Source organism: Oryctolagus cuniculus, chromosome 2 (genome assembly GCF_964237555.1).
Source record: "Oryctolagus cuniculus chromosome 2, mOryCun1.1, whole genome shotgun sequence".
Lineage (NCBI taxonomy): Eukaryota > Metazoa > Chordata > Mammalia > Lagomorpha > Leporidae > Oryctolagus > Oryctolagus cuniculus.
This window is the reverse complement of record NC_091433.1, coordinates 92,708,580-92,728,642: the sequence shown is the minus strand read 5'-3', so window position 1 is coordinate 92,728,642 and position 20,063 is coordinate 92,708,580. Positions and strand designations below refer to the sequence as shown.

The window sequence follows — 20,063 nt, the reverse complement described above, 5'->3', positions numbered from 1 at the left end:
TGCATGCAGCACAGGTGTCAGCTTAGCTTTTTTCGTAGCCACACAGAAGTGGACTGACACATTCAGCCTGTCGTCTACTGGCTTCTTTTTTGACTGTCTGCACCTTTTACACCTTGGTGGGCAGTACCATGGTTTAGGGCTACTTACATCATGAGGCCCCCTTACAGTTTGGTTCATCTTTCAAAATTAAATCTCTCATATCCTTTGCCTTGCGTGCTGCATTGCTTTCTACAGTGAAGTTAATTCTACTGTGTGTTGACCGTCATTGGCATCCAAAAATTTTTACATGAACGTGGAAAACTTAAGTTGACACTTAAGTGCATGGGTGGATGGACCTACAGGAAATTTTCATTTAAGATTTATCATGTTTATGTGCTATTTCTTTTTAAAAATTGTTTTACTTATTGGAAAGGCAGAGTTAGAGAGTGAGAGTGAGAGTGAGAGGGAGAGAGAGATTATCTTCCATCCATTGGTTCATTCCCCAAATGGCCGCAATAGTTGGGACTGGGCCAGATTGAAGCCAGGAGCCTGGTACTCCTTTCTGGTCTTCAATGTTTGTGGCAGGGCTCCAAGCTTTCTGACCATCTTCCTCTGCCTTCCCAGCTGGATTGGAAGAGGGGCAGCCACGACTCCAACAGGTGCCCGTATAGGATGCTGGAGTAGCAGGCGTCGGATTAACTCAATGCACCACAATGCCAGTCCCTATTCAAGTGCCATTTCTAGCTTATGTGTTTTTGAAGTATAATAAAAGCTCACTAAACCAGTCCTTCATGATTTTAACAGGGCTTAGTACTTTTTTTTTAATTGGAAAATAAAATGCAGACACCAAAAGCAACACAGAACAAATCAATGGCTTAATGAGTAAGTATGAGGCAGGCACCTTTGTAATTACCATCCAGGTCAAGAGATAGAGCTTTGCCACTCTAAGTGCCCAGCCAAATCTCAACCTCTCTGAGGCTGATTTTTAATTATATAGATGACACAAGGATTAGGTAAGCAATAATGCAAATAAATTTGCAAAGACAATGCTTCTATGTCTACATCAGACTAATTTGTATCAATGAAATTCATGTTAAGGGGGCGAGTGGGAATGGGGAGATACAGGTCAAGGGGTACAAAGTTGCATTTATCTCAAATAGGCAAGATCTGATGGACGCCATGAAGATCGTAGTTAGCAAGCAATGCAGTGTGTCTTGGAAGTGTGCAAAGGAGTAGAGTTTAGGCACTCAGAGGGAGAGGAAGAGAGAGAAAGAGAAGGCAGGAAAGAGAAGAAAGAGAAGGAAAGGAAAGAGAAAGAGAGAGAAGAGGGAAAGAAGGGAGGAGAGAGGGAGGAAGAAAGGAGGAAGGAAGGGCCTCTGTGAGATGAGGGCTTTGTTAACTTACTTAACTAGGGGACCAGCGCTGTGGTACAGCTCATTAAGGCCCCAGCCTGTAGTGCCAGCATCCCATGTGGGCACCGGTTCAGGTCCTGGCTGCTCCACTTCCCATCCAGCTCCCTGCTAATGTGCCTGGGAAAGCAGTAGAAGATGGCCCAAGTCCTAGGGCCCCTGCACCCATGTGGGAGACCTGGAAGGAGCTCCTGGCTCCTGGGTTCAGATTGGTGCAACTCCGGCCATTGTGGCCATCTGGGGAGTGAACCAGTGGATGGAAGACCTCTCTCTCTCTCTCTCTCTCTCCCTATCTCTGCAACTGTCTTTCAAATAAATAAAACAAATCTTTAAAAAAAATTACTTGACTGGAATAATTATTTCACTATATCCATACAAGCATACTTCAAAAAGTTTGTGGAAAAAAGGAATTAGAAGATAAGTTTATTTTGGTGCAAAAGAATCTTAACATTCATGTATAGTGTTTTCGTTATATGCAATTTCCACGAACTTTTTGAAAACGCTCCTCGTATGATTGGATTTCAAAATTGTTTGTACTGAAAATTTACCTTTTACCATATGGGCGCTGGTTCAAGTCTTGGCTGCTCCACTTCTGATCCAGCTCTCTGCTATGGCCTGGGAAAGCAGTGGAAGATGGCCCAAGTGCTTGGGCCCCTGCACCCAAGTGGGAGACCCAGGTGAAGCTCTTGGCTCCTGGCTTTGGCTTTGCCAAATCCTAGCTGTTGTAGCCATTTGGAGAGTGAACCAGTGGATAGAAGATCTCTCTCTCTCTCTCTCTCTGTAATTCTACCTTTCAAATAAATAAATCAATCTTTATTTTAAAAGAAGCCTATTCATAGACAAAAATGTATTAAAATACTAGAATGGTCGTCATTCAGTATGAGCAAACCTCAAATTCCATCCGTGCTCCTTTAGCTATGTCTCTTGGCTTTCTTCCCCCGATTTTTCATGTGGTAGGGTAGCGCTTTAGAGGAAAACGCGACTTCGTCCAAGCGTCAGTGGTGAGCCTGGGGGCCGCGGACTCCATGACTCACAGAAGGAACACACAGGAGAAAGAAAGGTGCTGCGGCTGCGGCCACACACACTCAGGCCTGCATGGGTGCCGCGGAACATCACAGCGTCACGGCACAGCGACAACGAAGGGACACCTTCTCCGCTTAGGTCGGAAGCTATTCTGAATTCAGGTTGTGCAGCAGTTCTTGTAAACCTGCCTGTCGCTGCCAAGGGCTTGTATTCTTTTGTTTCCAAAGTCATAATTTCAATGACAACCAAGCATGTGAAGTGGCTTTTGTGAACTCGATACAATCTTGGCATGCCCAGACTTGCCTGGTACAAAGTGTTCAAAACAGGCCTATGATTTATAAACTATGGGGTAATCAAAGGAACACAAAGAGGAAGAAAGGATCCCTTGTGTCTCAGTGTTTGGGAATGATACTGTAAAAACATCCTTAGGATAACTGAACAGCCGCCCTTTCCCGGGCTTTTATCTCGAAGGAGGACTTGAGTCAGGCCACTTTGCTGGTTCTGCTGCCACCTCACTCCCCAGAAAACCATCTCGCTGCTGGGAGCAGTCCTTGAAATGCCACTGCTTTGTTTCTGCGTGAGAAACACACGGCGGAAAAGATTCCCGGAGAGAACTTCAGTCTGGCTTTAAACCCGGGCCTCTCCCCTAACTTCTTTTTTTTTTTTTTTAAAGACTTATTTATTTATTTGAAAGGCAGAGCTACAGAGAGGCAAAGGCAGAGAGAGAGAGAGAGAGAGAGAGAGAGAGAGGTCTTCCGTCCGCTGGTTGCCTCCCCAGTTGGCCGCAATGGCCAGAGCTGGGCTGATCTGAAGCCAGGAACTGGGAGCCAGGAGCTTCTTCCGGTCTCCCACGCGGGTGCAGGGGCCCAAGGACCTGGGCCATCCTACTGCTTTCCCAGGCCATAGCAGAGAGCTGGATCAGAAGTGGAGCAGCAGAGACTCGGACCTTTGCCCTTATGGGACGCCAGCACTGCAGGCAGCGGCTTTACCCACTATGTCACAGCGCTGATCCCTCCCCTAACTTCTTTGTGCACCTGTGCCCTTCTGAAAAAAAAAATATATATATAGGAATATCATCACATCTTGAAGATGATACAGATGACCAAGCATTGTTCTTTTTTAATTAATGAATGAATGAATTTCAAAAGCAAGATGAGAGAGAGAGAGATCTTTCATCTACTGGATCACTCTCCAAATGCCCGGAACAGCCAGGTCTGGGCCAGGCGAAAACCAGAAGCCCAGAACTCATCCGGATCTTCCACATGGGTGGCAGGGACCCAAGTTTTCGGACATTATCTGGTGTTCTCAGGATGCCGTAGCAGGGAGCTGGAGCAGGAGCAGAGCAGCCGGTAATCAAACTGGTGCTCTGCTGCGAAGTGCTGGTGTTGCAAGCAGCGGCTTAACCTGCCAAGCCACAACACCGCGAGACCGCTAAGGGAGTGAGACCTCCTAGATGACGGTTTTGCTCAGATGGTTTGATTCGTGAGCTTTTAAAGTTTTCATGAGTCGGCCTTTTTCCTCGGGACCGCAGAGAGAGCTCCAGAATTCACGCTCTGGTGGAACCTGAGACTCCCTCTGTGCCTGATTTTGCTCTTTCGAACTCTTTCTGTCAGCAGGGGATATTCTAGGGTAACGGCCGTCTTATTCCCCTTTAACAGATAAGCAAATTGAGGCCCAATGAGGTTACCGATCTGCTGAAATTCAAACAGATCTGGCAAGGATTGAAATTCAGGTTTCTGGTTCCACGTTCTGTGAGCTAAACATTGACCAAGTTTCTTTCCCATCTCTACCGGTGCCTTCAGAACTGTCCTACCACATTCACAAACGCAGACTCCCTGTGACTTCCTGAAATTTTAATTTCCCAGGAGAAAAACGAGCTGGCTGCTCCGGCCAGTGGTGACAAGCCATGCACAGTGCAGCAGCAGGAGGAGTACTCAGACCTCAGGTGGCTTCCTTCGGCTCAGAGCTCCTTCAAGCTAAACGCACGCCCAGCAGCTCGAGTTAAAGCTGTCAGCTGGTGCTCCAGTGTCTGCGTTTGTCACATGTTGCTTAATAACCTCCATCTCAAATTGCCCCACAGCTATAACCAAGCACTAGTGCTTCTGAAAATTCATAATCTTTATGAAGCTTGGTCTATTTGCCAGGAAAATTTTTTCAGAAACAAAGAAAGAGTATATTTGACAAGCATTAAGGTAGAGAAGGTAGAATGGTTATTAATTCTGTTTCACCATGGCTACAGGACACAGGCCCTTAAGTAAGCCATCTGGGAAGGAGCCAGCAATGCTCAGAACCTTAAGTAAAGCTAGAATGCAACTGAATAAGCTCATTTTGAATAATTAAGTTCCCAGCCTCTTTTATGCAGTTATAAATTTTTAAAAAGATTTCCTTATTTCATTTGAAAGGCAGAGAGAGCAAAGAGAAAGAAATAGAGATATTTCTTCTGCAGGTTCGCTTCCCAAATGGCTGCAACAGGCTGGGTTGATCCAGGCTGAAGCCAGGAGCCAGGAACTCCATCTGTGTCTCCCACGTAGGTGCAGGGCCCCAGGTACTCAGGCCATCCTCTGCTGCCTCCCATGTGTGTTAGCAGGGAGCCGGATGGGAAATGGAGCAGCTGGGACTCGAACCAGCACTCTGAAATGGGATGCCAGCACTGCGGGTGGTGGCTTAACCCACTGTCCTACTACTCTGGCCCCAATTCCTTTATAATTTGTAAAGAAATGAAAATCTGTCCTCAGAATAAAATCCACTCTGCAGTCGCCTGTGGAAAACGCCACAGGTGTGGGAGACAAAAAGAGGGGCTAAGTTTGATGACTTTCAAGAAAGAGAAGGGGCAATTCCTTCCAGCTCAAAAAAAAAGGTGCAAGCAGCCGGGCCAGTGAGGCTGCAGTGCCTTGGGCTGTAGCAAGCTTCCAATCAATGATGGGGGGTTGGTTGATGTGCTCCTGATATCCAAAGCAGTAATGGCTTATTAGACTTGGCTGAAGCACGGTCAATTGTGGAGAATGGTGATTGGACAAGCTTCAGAATGTGCTGTTCTGGGGCTGGTGCTGTGGTGCAGCGGGTTAACACCCTGGCCTGAAGCGCTGGCATCCCACATGGGCGCCTGTTTGAGACCTGGCTGCTCCACTTCCGATCCAGCTCTCTGTGTGGCTGGAAAAGCAGTGGAAGATGGCCCAAGTCCTTGGGCCCTGTACCTGTGTGGGAGACCCGGAAGAAGCTCCTGGCTCCTGGCTTTGGATCAGCGCAGCTCCGGCCATTGCGGCCAACTGGAGAGTGAACCAGGGGATGGAAGTCCTCTCTCTCTCTCTCTCTCTCTCTGCCTCTCCTCTCTCTAACTCTGACTTTCAAATAAATAAATAAATCTTTAATAAAAAAGAAAGAATGTGCTTTTCTATGGCTTGGCCTCTCGTGGTAGTTTGCTCAATCTGAATATGAACCTTGGAGAGATTGATTTGTAGAAAGAATCACCTGCACCACGATTATTCTTCAGATATAATTGGTCTGCTCGAGAATACACAGGCCCGCTGGCAACTCCCTTATGGCTCCATCCCCGTGGAAGTCTAGCAGCCTTGGGTTTGCCATCTGTTGTCATTGGTTGTAAGAGCATGGAGACCGGAAACTAATTAAAATACGGGTTGTAGCACACCTACCGGAAAGGCAAACATATCACCTGGATTGTTTGCTCTTCTAGATTTTCCACACAGCCATGCTCATTAGTATAAAACAGATCAAGAGTTAATTGCTGGAGCCAGTGCTGTGGCATAATGGGTAGAGCCACCACCTGCAGTGCCGGCATCCCACATGGGTGCCAGTTCAAGTCCCGGCTGCTTCCAATCCAGCTCTCTGCTATGGCCTGGGAAAGCAGTGCAGGATGGCCCAAGTGCTTGGGCCCCTGCACCCACACAGGAGGCCCGAAGAAGCTCCTGGCTCCTGGCTTCAAATCAGCGCAGCTCCAGCCATTGTGGCCATCTCGGGAGTGAACCAGCAGATGGAAGACCTCTCTCTCTTCCTCTGCCTCTCTGTAACTCTGTCTTTCAAATAAAATAAATAAATCTTAAAAAAAGTTAATTGCTAGATGCTTTTGAAGAATAATCCTATATATTTTAAAAAAGTATACCTCCTTAAAAATCAATTACAATTACTGTGCTCTGAAAAATTTTGGGGGGGAAAATCTTCCCTCCCTTTTTTGTGTGTTCTGGAGGGTGTCATGTATGTGGTTGGGACAGAACTACTTTTACAAAGTGTACTGCTGTGCCACCAAAAAGCAGAAAGAATGATAGAATGCTGTTGCTCTTTTTTGTGTTGGAAAAAAATTAAAAATTATTAGAATGTGGTTAATTCATAGGGTGTGTTTTGCTGGATAGCAGTAACACTGGATTCAAACCAATTAAATTAAGTAAATATTTGTTAAGCCTCTACTATATGCAAGGTACTACAATGGGTCAAAAAAAAAAAAAAAAAAGAACTTGACACCAGAGGAAAGGGAGTCAATTTTTTAAATTACTATCTGTGTGAGGTTTTTATTTTTTATTTTATTTTTTAAAGCTTCATTTGTTTGAAAGGCAGAGTAAGAGAGAGAGATGGAGAAACAGAGAGAGACATCTTCCATCTGCTGGTTCACTCCCCAAATGGCCACAACAGCTGGGGCTGGGCCGGGCTGAAGCCAGGAGTGAGGAGCTCCACAGGGTCTCTCAAGTGGGTGCGGGGGCGCAGCACTTGCGTCATCTTCCACTGCTTTCCCAAGCTATCAGCAGGGAGCAGCCAGGACAGGAACCGGGGTCCGCAGGGGATCCCGGCATCAAGCGGCAGCTTCACCCGCTACACCTCAGCGCTGGCTCCAGCTTCTGCTCTTTCGCGTCCGACAGCTTCACATGCAGTTGAAGGTGTTCTCGGTTGAAATGTTCCAGACATCCATCATTCACGGCTTTGAGCTGGCGTGGTTCCGAGCCCCTTTTGGAAGATCCAGCTTTCTGCTAATGTGCCTGGGAAAGCAGTGGAGGATGGATGGCCTAGGTGTGTGGGTCCCTGCACCCACATGGGAGACCCGGAAGGAGCTCCTGGCTTCAGCCTGCCCAGCCCCGGTCATTTCAACCATTTGGGCAGTGAAACCAGTGGATAGAAGATTCTCTCCCTGTATCTCTCTCTCTCTCTCTCTCTCTCTCTCTCTCTCTCCCCTCCTTCAACTCTGTGTTTCAAATGAGTAAATAAATTCTTTAAAAAAACAGTTTTGCTGAAGTATGACACAAAAATAAGATCTGGTTTACTAAAAAATTGATTTATCAACATGCTTTCTATGACTGAAAAACAAAAATGCTCAAGCTTATAGAAAAGTTGCAATAATACAAAACAGCCCTGTATGCTTTTTATTCCCACTTGATAAAAGCGCCCGCTTGCTCTATCTGCCTCTCCCAACCTGTTCATTCATTAGACCCACAGTTTGCTTAAATCTGAGTTCCTGGGGATTGGCATTGTAGTACAACAGGTTAGGGCACTGCTTGGGACAGCAACATCACCGGCTGCTCTGCTTGTGATCCAGCTCCCTGCTAAGGTGCCTGGGAAGCAGTGGAAGATGTGTTTGGGCCCCTGTACCCACAAGGCAGACCTGGGAGTCCCTAGCTGTTGGAGCCATTCTGGGAGAGAACCAGCAGATGCGAGACAGGTGCTAAAGCTAGGGATTAACCCAGGCACTCCCACTTGGGATGCGAGTGTCTTAGCCGCTGAGCTGAACACCCACCTCCTACAAGCATTCTTAAAAACACGAAAATTAATCCGTCGATTCTATAAACGGTTACAAGTAAGTTACCAAGTATTTAATGAGCATTTACTTTGGGCTGGTTACTGTGCTGAAAGCAGGAGAGTTCTATTAAATTGCAGCCAGCTCACACAGGCCTGGATTTTTAAACCTCAAAATAAAACTGTTATTCAGAGACATTACCACCCTCTCTTTCCCTACCCTCACCCACAAAAGAATAAAGCATATACTTATTTGCTGTCTTGTAAATACCCGACATTTCTGTGGCACACTTTCTCAAGAATTTCGGATTTCTGTGGCCAGAACCGTTTGCACACGAGTGTAACCCCACCGAGCTGCTTGCAGTTCGAAATCCCCAACTTTCTTCAGCTAGTCTGCAGTCGGTCAAAACACATTTTTATAAAGATCCCAGCGATGAAACCACTCTTTCGTAACAATGAGACCTCTTCCATTTTTCTGAAACTGGAGCTACAAACATCAGGGCACAAAGCAATGCTCCTTTGGCATCAAATCTGGGGCTGAACAACCCCCTGCCCCTTCCCTGAATCTAGCCAGTCAATGGCCTCCCTTTGTCACATGGGCACATTTAGTTTCTCACTACAGCTAAGTTAAAAAAACAAAAAAACAAAAGTAGGGACTACTTTAGCCTAGAATCCAACACAAAATACCACTCCTTTATTTGGGGTTAGAGGTCACGTGTGCAACAGAAGGGCGGGGTCTGTTGGTCTCACTGCTGTAGTGCTAAGCACTGCCCTTGACTCCTCCTCCTGCACCTGTGCCTCCCACAGTCTTTAGAGGATGAACAGGAACAACACCAAGGAGAGGGAGGACACTGGCTTTGCCTTATAGCAGAGCGGCTGGGACTAGACCCTCCACTCCTGCAGGATGCCCGTGTCCAGCTGTCAGCTTCGCCTGCTGCGCCTCCACACAGGCCCCAACAACCTGTTTGTTGAATGAGTTGCTCGGGTCCCTTCTCTCTTTACTTAGGTTTTCTAGGTAAATCTATTCTTATATCATTTTAATACCTGAAACTACTTCTTATCACCACCACTACCTTCTCTCATCTCTGCTTCACACCCAGGCAACTTCTGATGTGACAGCAATCTCACCACGGTGCCTGCGTCTCATTTTCCAACGAATCACTTGGCCTGCCACAGCGTGCGGCCAAAAGCAAACACCTGGCTCCGTGCGGCTGGGGCCGGCATCCGCAAAAGCAGCGCAGTACTCCACACGCTCAAGTCTCAGGCATAGGAAAGGAGCCCACGAGTGTTCACCACCAGCTCATCAGCCACTCCACGTTGCCTCCTAAGGAAAACAGGGCTACTGACTCCACGGTGGCCAGCCTGCCTGTAGCAATTTGAGGGCTGGCTACAGGGCTTTCTTTTCCGGCTCGGCAGCTGAAGCCAGGGAGAGATGGGGGTCCCAGCCAGTGTAGGTGTGCGTGGTTCCCCTGGGTCAACTTTAGAGAAGAAGGCGTCGTGCCTCACTTGCTCACCAAATGCCTGCCAGCTTTTACTGAGGGCTGTCTCGTTCCAGTGGATGCAAATAAGACAATTAGTTTCACTGTGATGGGCGTTTATTGGCATGCACTGTTTTTAGAAACCGGCCTGTGTTTTCGCACCAGGTGCAGGGTGTGTGGCATGCCAGTGACAAGTGAACCACTCCGCTCCTGATTCACTTCTCTGCCCACACAGTATGCAGTGCTCCTCCTCCTGAGCAGAGCTGGAGAGCTGGAGAGACTGCCCCCTTGTAGCCCTGCAGCCTCCAGCCCACAATTACAGCAGTTTACCTCCCTGCAGTCAGTGTTTAACTCCAGGTGTAGGTGGTGCCTTCAAACTCATTTGTGTTAGCACACTTGGGCAGCAATGCACCTTGCGCAGTTAAGAGGAGGTTTCAGAAAGTTGGTGGGAATATGGAATTCAAAGCTAGGTTTTGGTGCCAGAAAATGTTGAAATGTACACACAGTTTTTTCCTAACACACATTTCCATGAACTTCTGGAAGCACTTATATATACTATACACATTTTTCAATTATATAAACTTCATTTTTTTTAATTTATCTGACTGAGTTAGGGAGAAACAGAGAGAGAATCTTCCATCAGCAGGTTCACTACCCAGATGACCATAACGACCAGGGCTAGGGCAAGCCAAAGCCAGGAGTCAGGAGCTTCATCTGGGTCTTCCCCATTTGGGTGGCAATGGCCCAAACACGTGGGCTATCCTCTGCTGCTTTCCCCAGGCCATTAGCAGGGAGCTAGATTGGAAGAGGACCAGCTGAGATACAAACCAGCTCCCATCTGGCATGCTAGATCACAGGCAGTGGCTTTATCCACTACACCACAATGCCAGCCCCAAATTATATACATTTTAAAAGTAAATTCAAATTCCTTGAATAATTTTATTTGGCCTAAACCTTAATTTTCATTTAAAATTTATATTCTTCGATTTCACAGTAATAAAGAGAAAAGCAAATAATACTTGAAATGATTAACTTTTAGAATTAAGAATAGTTTTACTTGAAAAACTGATTGACAGTTGAACTTCCTACAAGTATCTCTAGTCACTTTTATTTAAATTAAAAAAATCATTTTTTGTATAGCACAAAATGGGACAAGACCTGAAAATCTTCAGAAAAGCTTATCATGTTAAAGGCGTAGCAGTAACCAGATAGTAACATTAAACAATGATGATACATTGACCGAAAAGCAAGTTGCCAACACCAATACAGGAGTGTCCACTTCTGAAGAAGATCCATCTGGCAGAAATTAAACTAAGGGATTAAAAAACAAAACAGAAACTCCCAGGATCACATTTACAGAAGGAAAAAATCCAGTTACAGAGGGCTTCTAAAATGAGCAGAGGGGGTGCTCTGTGATGTAGGAAGACAGTGCGCGTGCGCGTTCTGAGGATCACGGATACAATCAGAGTCATCACCAGCAGCAGTGAGAACACAAATCAGTCTGCTACGGATACAGTTATCACAGAACAGAATCTCAGAAGTTATTCCGATGGCTGGACTTGCGTTTTTTTTTAATTTTATAAAATATATTCTAATCTAAGTGGCATAAGCTCCAGGATTCTTGCATCCAAAGATGCTTCTATTACGGATCGACTATGCTGTAGAGTCTGAGGGTGCTTCCGCCGCGGGCTCTGCGTGTGGCTGCTGCATCTTCCTGGCCATGTGTGGCTCCCAGTGTTCAGGCCCTCTGAGCCAGCTGTATTTGTCTAACAGATGGCTGGCAGATGCAAATCTGAAACAGTAAAACTGAGCACACACACACACACACACCCCCCAAACACATGGGCAGTCTCAAGTGAAATGATTTTACGCAGGCAGATGCAAGTTCTTACAATGCTGCTCATGGCTTAGTAGAGGGAGTTGAAGCTCCCTGCCATGCTGTTTAACAACTCCCCGTTGCTGCTCCAAGGCCTCATTCCAACACAAGCTGCACGCTGTCAGCCTGGCTCTGTGGCTGCTGATATTCATACTTCCTTGCTATCAAAAACACAACGGGGAGAAGAAGAGAGCACATTAGTAAAAGGCAAAAGCAATCACTAGCCAACACTACTGAAGCACCGTCAGGCCATGAGCCTTAGGACGGAAGTGGTTTAGAATTACTTTATTTCTATAGAGGGAATTTATGGCACTTTATGATCCTCTTATTTGTCCACACTGCTGATACCCATTTTCTATGTTTGCTTTATCATTATTATTTGTCTATCAGGATTATTCAGAGCTGTAAAATACACGGTAAACATTAATCAAGCTTTTAAAATGAATGCTTTGTGATGTTCTTCTTTCTACTCCCTTTTCTTACCTTGAGTGAGGAACAATGTACTTCTTTTTGTACTTCTAAAAAACGTTTATTGACAAAAAAAATCTTAACCTGAAACTAAAAAAGTAAAAAACAACACGGGTCTAAAAATCCTTGTGAATGTTACTGGCTGCTTTGCTTGAAAACTTCAGTTTCAACTTTTACATTTTCACTTGCCAAGAAAGGGATACTATTGTGGCTGCTGCTCAGGGTGGATCTGGGTCTTCGTGCCTTAAGCTTGGGAGTCCTCTTTAAGAAACAAGAATTCTGTTTGGAATTCTCTCTTCAACGGCCAGACTCTGCCAGACAGGACATGTCACAAGTACTAAGAAAGATCCACTATGCTGGGATTCATTAAATGTGTGGATCCATCACACCTGTTCCTAAGAATAATGGCCCCCCACTTGATGGCCACATGCCAATCCCCACAACCTGGGAACACCCTAGCTGACAAGGCAAAGGGACTTCGAAGATGTGATTAAGGTAAAGCCCTTGAGATGGGGAGATTACTCAGGATTACCTGGCTCAGCTGAATCACACGGGCCTTAGTCAGACAAGCTTTCCTCACTAGGTTCCCAGAGGCAGGGAGACAGTCAGAGAAGCGCAATGCAGCTGGCTCTGAAGACAGGGGAGGGGACCAGGAGCCGAGGAACACGGGGCCCTCTGGGAGCAGGAAGTGCACACGGGGCCCTCTGGGAGTGAGAAGGGCACACGGGGCCCTCTGGGAGCGGGAAGGGCAAAGCAGCTGTTCCTCCCCGGAGGCTCCAGAGAGAGGGAACTCGGGCACTGCGCCTTACCCTGGGGGCACTGCTCGGGATGTCCAACCCACACAACTGCAGGATGATGCTTTGTTACTTAACTTTTATTTATCAATTTTTATCTTATTTGAAAGGCAGAGAGAGAGAGAGAGAGAGAGAATGAGAGAGAGAGAGAGGTAGAGAGATCTTCCATCTGCTGGTTCACTTGCCAAATACCTACAACAGGTGTGGCTAAGCCAGACTGAACCCAGAAGCCCAGAATTCCACCCAGGTCTCCCGTGTGGGGGCAGAACCCAAGTACCTGAGTCACGCCTCTGAGAATGCATATTAGCAGGAAGCTGGATCAAAAGCACAGGAGCCAGGCCTTGGACCAGGCACTCTGATATGGGATGGGGGAGTCCCAAGCAGAGTTTTAAGTTTTAAGTTTGGGTTAAATTTAACCAAATGCTGGCCCTATAACTATTTTTGGTGACCTTTTGCTAAATGGAGTCAGTATCAGAATATTGATTGTAAACATGCTTGTGTATACAATTCAGCACATAATATACTTACAAATGGAATACATCTCTAGTTGTTGTCTTAAACGGATTTTGCTGATTGTGTCATAAAAGTTGGGCTCTGATGAAGCTTCTTCTGTAGGAGGCACGCTGAATATCCTCATTATTTTTCTTTTATTCCTAAAACACAAAATCAGTGCAGGAGAGATTTGTATCAATGTCTGTATGATTAGAATATTTTATGAACCACAATCAGGAGCTCCATGACAAGGCAAGGACTTAAATGACAATAAGACTCTTTTATTTTCTATTTTGTCTCTGTGAGATACTTCCTTGGCCCAAGTACTCCTTTCACTAAAATGTATGGGTTGGGGGATAGCACTGTGGTTTAGCAGCTTTGCTGCTTGCAGCGCTGGCATCCCAAATGGGTTTGAGTCCCGGCTGTTCCACTTCTAATCCGCTCTCTGCTTGGCCTGGGAAGGCAGTGGAAGATGGCCCAAGTCTTTGGGCCCCTGAGCCCAGGTGGGAGACCTGGTCCTGCCTCCTGGCTTCGGATCGGCTCAGCTCCAGCCATTGCGGCCATCTGGGGAGTGAATCAGACCTCTCTCTCCCTCTGCCTCTAAAACCGCCTTTCAAATAAATAAATAAATACTTTTTTATTTTTTTTTATTTTTGAAAGGCAGAGTAGACAGTGAGAGAGAGAGAGAGAAAGGTCTTCCTTTTTGCTGTTGGTTCACCCTCCAATGGCCGCCGCGGCTGGTGCGCTGCAGCTGGCGTATTGCGCTGATCCGAAGCCAGGAGCCAGGTGCTTTTCCTGGTCTCCCATGGGGTGCAGGGCCCAAGCACTTGGGCCATCCTCCACTGCACTCCCTGGCCACAGCAGAGAGCTGGCCTGGAAGAGGGGCAACCTCTTCCAGGCCAGCTGGTGCCCCGACCGGGACTAGAACCCGGTGTGCCGGCGCCGCAAGGCGGAGGATTAGCCTAGTGAGCCGCGGCGCTGGCGAATAAATAAATATTTTAAAAATAAAAAATAAAACATGAGGGGAATGCGTATTCAGTACAGCATTTAATTTGCCACTTTTGACATCCACATCCCAAACTGGAACACCTGGGTTGGCGTTCAGGCTCCGCTAATTTAAGTTTCTTGCAGGTGGTGGCTGAAGTACTTAGGTCCTTGCCACTCAAGTGGGAGACTCGGATCGAGTTGGGGACGACTGGCTTGGGCCTGGCCTGTCCCTGGCTGTTGCGGCCATTTGGAGGCGTGAACCAGCAGATGGGAGATCCCTTTCTGTATGTCTGTCTCTCTGCCTTTCTGATAAAGAGAAAAATACTTTAAAAACAATGCTGAGGCTCCATGTATACAGCCAAAGGGCCATAAGTGGCTGAACATATCCATTTCCCACAACAAAAGGAGGTGCGTCCACCCTGGCTTTCCCAAACCTCCTCATAGGCAGATACTGCGCAGCAAGACGTGCAACTGAGAGAACATCTCATGTCTCTTCCATCCCGTGTCATCTAAGGGAAGCTGAAGTACTAGGGTGCGAGAACAAACCGAGTGTGAGCAGCCCTTCACTTTTGAAAATAATGAATATATCTTAACTACAACAGACTGGCATTACAGGTGCACCCTGTTACGATTAAGGGAGCAGGTGTTTGCCCTGGTAGTTAGGGTGTGAGTTAAGACACCAGCACTCACAATGAGGTGTCTGGAATCGACTCCCAGCTCTATGCCTAACTGCAGCTTCCTGCTAACACAGACCCTAGGAGGCAGTGGCGATAGCGCAAGTGGCTGGGTTCCTTGCCACTTTTATGGGAGATCTGGATTGAGTTCTCGGCCCTGGTCCCTTGCAAGCATTTGGGGAATGAAAAACTAGTGGATGTGAGCGCTCTGTCTCTCAAGTAAATAAATAAAAATTCAAAAGAACAGCGTGCCTCTGCTTATAACAGACAAGAGGGGAGGAGGCAGCAGCTGTGCTGTGAAGAAAGCTGTTCTGTGCAAGTGGCTCGGTGATGATGTTCAGGGTTTCTCTCACCATCACCCTCCCGAGTCCCAGGGGCCAAGGGCCAGGAAAGACACCACCCCCAGGCCAAATCTAAATTCGGTCTGGATTACTCATTGTTTTGAACTACAGTGGACATCATAAAGTACATAGTTGTAAGCAGAAACAAGTCAGTCCAACTAATACTGCTTTTCTCTATAAAATACTCTTTATTAAAAAAATTATATGTATGAGAAGGGAGGCAGGGAGCACGGAAGAGAAAGTTGGGATGAATTATGCTACAATGTCTGGAAGGGCACAATTATTGAGGATTTATGCACATGGCACACCCAGGGCACAAAGGTGAAAGACAAGGTCCTTGTTCTGAAGTGCCAAGAGTTTCCGTGGGACAGACAGACAAGTGATCAGATAAGACTAATACGGTTTAATAAGCGCTGTGGTAACGTCCTGCGCGCGAAACAGGAAGAGCTTAAGCTGGGCAGAGAGATATGCTGGATACATAAGTTAGTATCTCTAATTTCTGCATCTCAGGGACTTGGGCCAAAAAAAAAAAAAAATTGTGCTCATCATAGGGTGACAGTGAGAATGGGCCGGGAACTGGGCTACAGTAGAAATGAGATTCGGGAGTTTGGAGTAGCTGGCCCAGGTGCCAAGAGCTGTACTCACATCCTCCTCTCCTAATGCAATGGGATTTTTCTTCTTCTTTTTTTCCAAAGGTTGACTTACTTATATGAAAAGCAAAGTTACAGAGGAAAATCTTCCATTTGCCAGTTCACCCTCCAAATGGCCACAATGGTCTGGACTGGACCAAGCTGACACTGGGAGCCTAGAACTCCACCTGGTCCCCCACATGGGTGTAGGGGTTCAAGCACTTGGTTCATCTTCTACTGCCTTCCCAGGTGCTGCATCAGCAGGGAGCTGGATTGCAAGTGGAGCAGCTGGGACTCGAACTGGCACTCACAGGGGATGCCAGCATCACAGGTGGTAGCTTAACCTGCTGGATTGCAACGCCAACAATGGGGTTTTCAAAGGCCTACCTCAGCCACCTGGGCTTGAAGAGAGACTAGCAGAGACAGCGCAGACAGAGCACAACAAAAATTCTGATAAAGGAATTTTATGCATTCTGTTCAGATTCCAAAAAGTTTCCTACTGAATTTTTCAGGACTGAAAAACCTACCTCTTGGCATACATGAAGAGACCAAAGCTGACCAAGATCACTATCAAGTAGACGTTGGTGGCTTCGTTCCAGGCCTCATGTACCGTGTAATCAATAGAGCCGTCGTCACCCATCACTCCGAAACTGGCAGCCATGGGCTAAGAGAGAGACAGGGAGTCAGGGTGACAGTGTGACCATCTGAAGAGGGCTGGCAATTAGAGGACCTGCTGGCCAGATCCAGACACCACAGCTCGTCTCCAGTAATCCAGAGACAGTTTTACATTGGTCCACCTTCAATGGTTGTAACTACCTAATATATAGCCCCAAAGCATCAAATTGTTTTCAATCTGGCCCATAAAGATGCACATAACACATTCCCCCTCATTATTCACTGTGAAATGTCACAGGTCCCACATGAAGGTAGGAGAAGAAACCACAGTCTACCTAAGGGACACAGGTCAAAATGTAACATTGCTGTTTCCAAGTTAGAACTGTCACCCAGATAAAAGCCCCAGAATACTTTACAACGTGAACTGGAACAATTGGCTGTGATGCAGGGAGAGCAAGGTTGGCCGGGAGTGGCCCAGAGGAGCAAGGATGGGGCCACAATCCTCTTCCCCAGAACCCTCCACTGGCTGCTCTGAGGGCCTTATCTAGTGCAGTCTGCTCCAAGGAGGCCATGGGATAAAAAGCTACTTTTTGCTATTTACACAGCTGCGCTCTCTCTTAAAGGAAATGCATTCTTGGGACATTCCCACAGACAACTAAGAGTGGTAATATCAAATGCTGTCAAAGAACAGATAGGAGAGTAAGGATGTCTTATTTACGTTTCAGAAGTGAATGGAATTTTCCTTCATGAGAAAGTACAGGATATAGCAGATAAGTTGGACCTTAAAGGTAAGTCGAGGTAAAATGACCTAAGAGGCGAAAGAAATGCGTGAAATGTGGCTTTCATTCTATAAAAAGAAAAAAATCTGAACAAATGATAGGTGATAACTGTACTGTGTTATCTAAGAATGAGACAGTCATTTCCTAGTACCGAGGAAAAAAAAAGTCTCTGCAAAGTCCAAGAAGTTATTCTGCAAGCTTCTAGGCCATTCACAATAGTGAAGGCCCTGCAGATCAAGCGGTGCATCCAGTGAGACCCCAGGACTCTTGTGCACATAGCTTCGGCTGTGAGTCCAACTGGACGGTTGCGGAACTTGCTTTCTTCTGGCCTGAGAACAGCGACACTGCAGGAAAGGCCGGGGGCTAAGCCACGTGGTACGTTCTCTCTGTACTGGCAGCTGAGGTCCCACAGGTGCCCTGTGTTCATTTACAGAGAGTGCTGGCAAAAGTGTTTAACTTAAACTCCTGACACGGAGAGAAGGAGCGTTCTCTCTAAAACACCTACTGGTGTCTGATAGGAATACAAAGACAGGTCTCACGAAATTAGCAAGGGAACATAAACTTTTACAAGTTACAGATCCATGATCTACATATTTAAACACTACTCAAATCCTAGATTTTTGGACAAGCTATGGGTTTCTTAGCTTTTTTCAGAGCGGGAGGCACAGGGACATGAAGTCTAACCACAGTTTCAGTTCTTACTCCTGGTCCAACTGCATTCATCAGCCTACTTTAGAAGACGGCTACTTGTGGAAGGGCAGACCGTACATCCAGCTGCAAGTTACAGGATCTCCAACTCGGCAGGTGTCAAATGTACATGCAGGAACAATGGCCAGATTTGGCTTTAAAAAAATTGGTCTTCCAGTATCTGCTTTGAAATACTTCCGAAGGTCCAGGATCATTATGGGGCAGGGATGAGACTTTCAGCACAGCATTTGGGTGTAACAGTGGACAAGACAGCTCTGGTCTCAGACACTTCGCAGGTGCCACTCATCTGACAAATCACAGAAGTCTTCCCTATTCTCTAATGTCTGAATGGATAGGAACCGGGCTACTTTCTTGCTCATACGCCACTCAGTGAGTGGTATATGCTCATCCCCTGAGCTGCACTTCCTCCTGCCGCAAACACGCCAGTCTTTAATTCTATTTGGAAAAGGATGTCTAATTCCTGCTGATCCAGAACCGTGATGTTTTCACTTGAACTATACAACGCACTATTATACAACGTGACTGGTATGCGATGACACTACTTTTATTCCAGGGACATGCGCTAGAGTTATTTTTAGCAGCGTGGTTGTGAAAGATTTGCACCCAGGATAGGCCTCTCCTGCGCAGTCCACAACCATGCACGACTCCGGGGCATGACTGTTCCAAGGCTGCCAAGAATGAGGACCGGTTTAGTCCGGAGCCCTAGTCCAGACCTGTGGCCCACTTGCGGCCTGAACTTTGGTCCAGCATGTGCGCACACACACCTACGCCCGGTGACCACACCGCATACCACCAAGGCCCTCCTGTGGTGTCCCAGGCTTAGCCCAGGGGTGTCACCACGGTCACTCCTGTCAGGTTAATGTTTCAGCAGCAGGATCGCCAGCACAGCCGGTCACGCGCTGGGGAGTGTCACTTGCAGCTCTTTCGAGAAAACTGACCTTTTCCCACTTTTTAATTTTTTTTGGTTTCCTGTCAAGCCAGGAGATGCCAGGATGACCTGTGTTACGCCCCCGAGTAAACTGGACGCTCTGGGGAGATGTCAAAGCGTTGGCCACCGGGGCTGGGTTTCGGCCTGAGGGCCGCGCTTTTCGGGGGTGGGGGACCCCGGGGTTCCACCCTCAGCAGCTGGGGGCTCCTGGACCCGTTATCTGTGAGCAGCCTCCATTTGGTCTCCCATCGAGAACCTTCTTTTCTGACAGAAACTCGGGCTGGAGCCACCTGTGCCGTCTTTATATAAAACCCGCTCTGGAAAAACCCGGCAGTCCGTCCCTCTCCACCCCCGCCCTGAGGAGAACGCAGCCCGCCCGGCCCGGGCGCCCGGCATGGCGGCGCTGACGTCACTGGCGCGGGCACCCCCGGGCGCGCGCGCGCGCGCACGCACACCTGACGCCCACACCTGCCCTCCTCCGGCCGCGCGGCCCCGGCCCGGGGGACCCGCGCCTGCGGGGCGGGCGCGTATAAAGCGCGGCCCTCCGCCGCCGCCCGCGGCCCCGGCCGCGCAGCCTCGCTCCCGCCGCGGCCGGGCCCGGTGCCGGCGCCCGGGCCAGCCCCTCCCCCGCGGGTGCGGGCGGGCCGGGGCGGGGCCGCGGTGACGCCGCCGCCGGCACCGGGCGGCGCGGGGGCCGCGGCCACTCACGCTGCTCGCTCCGGACGCGGCCCGCGGCCCGCGCTGCTCCGCTCGGGCGCGCTTTTCCCCGCAGTCGCGGCCGAGCGCGCGGGGACCGGTTGCCGAGCGGACCCGGACGACCTCTGCCTTTCGTCATTTCCTGCCGGCCCGTCGGTTTCCGGATGAAACGAGGAGCCAGGTCTTTTTTTTTTTTTTTTTTCTCCTTTTCTTCTCCCCTCCCCTCCCCTCCCGCTTCCCCACCCTTTTCAGTTTTTAAACGCGAGCGACGCAGCGACGGCCCCGGTGCCGCCCCCGGGCGCGTGAGTGGAGCCGGGCTCCTTTCCCTCCCCCGCGGCGCCGCCCCGCCCCGGCCGACCCCCGCGTCCCGGGCCCGCGGGCGGGCGGGCGTCCCGGGGCGCCGGGGGTGCACGTGGATGCGGCCCGCGTGCGCGCGCGCGCGGCGCCTCCGCCG

General features: G+C 48.3%; 2 protein-coding genes across 9 annotated transcripts in view; one reads left to right on the top strand and one right to left on the bottom strand.

Moving 5' to 3' along the window:
- Positions 1 to 10,708: 10,708 nt before the first annotated feature.
- SMIM19 (small integral membrane protein 19) lies at positions 10,709 to 19,761 on the bottom strand. Of its 7 annotated transcripts, none has more exons than XM_070068624.1 (5): positions 19,622 to 19,758; positions 17,217 to 17,306; positions 16,411 to 16,547; positions 13,289 to 13,413; positions 10,709 to 11,659 (listed from the first exon to the last, which is right to left on the bottom strand). In XM_070068624.1, the coding sequence occupies exons 3-5, from the start codon at positions 16,542 to 16,544 to the stop codon at positions 11,595 to 11,597; spliced, it is 324 nt and encodes a 107-aa protein (XP_069924725.1). In that variant the 5' UTR covers positions 16,545 to 16,547; positions 17,217 to 17,306; positions 19,622 to 19,758; the 3' UTR covers positions 10,709 to 11,594. The 7 variants fall into 7 exon arrangements, with proteins under 7 accessions (XP_069924725.1, XP_069924724.1, XP_051688381.1 ...); XM_070068623.1 differs by lacking the exon at positions 19,622 to 19,758 and adding an exon at positions 17,429 to 19,300; XM_051832421.2 differs by lacking the exon at positions 17,217 to 17,306 and having other exon boundaries at positions 19,622 to 19,761.
- Positions 19,651 to 20,063, top strand: part of SLC20A2 (solute carrier family 20 member 2) — a 102,946-nt gene continuing 102,533 nt past the window's right edge. Inside the window, exon 1 of one of the 2 annotated variants that reach the window (XM_051832414.2) lies at positions 19,651 to 19,790. The gene's annotated coding sequence lies outside the window, so the exon portion shown is untranslated. The other variant, XM_070068621.1, reaches the window with a different exon arrangement.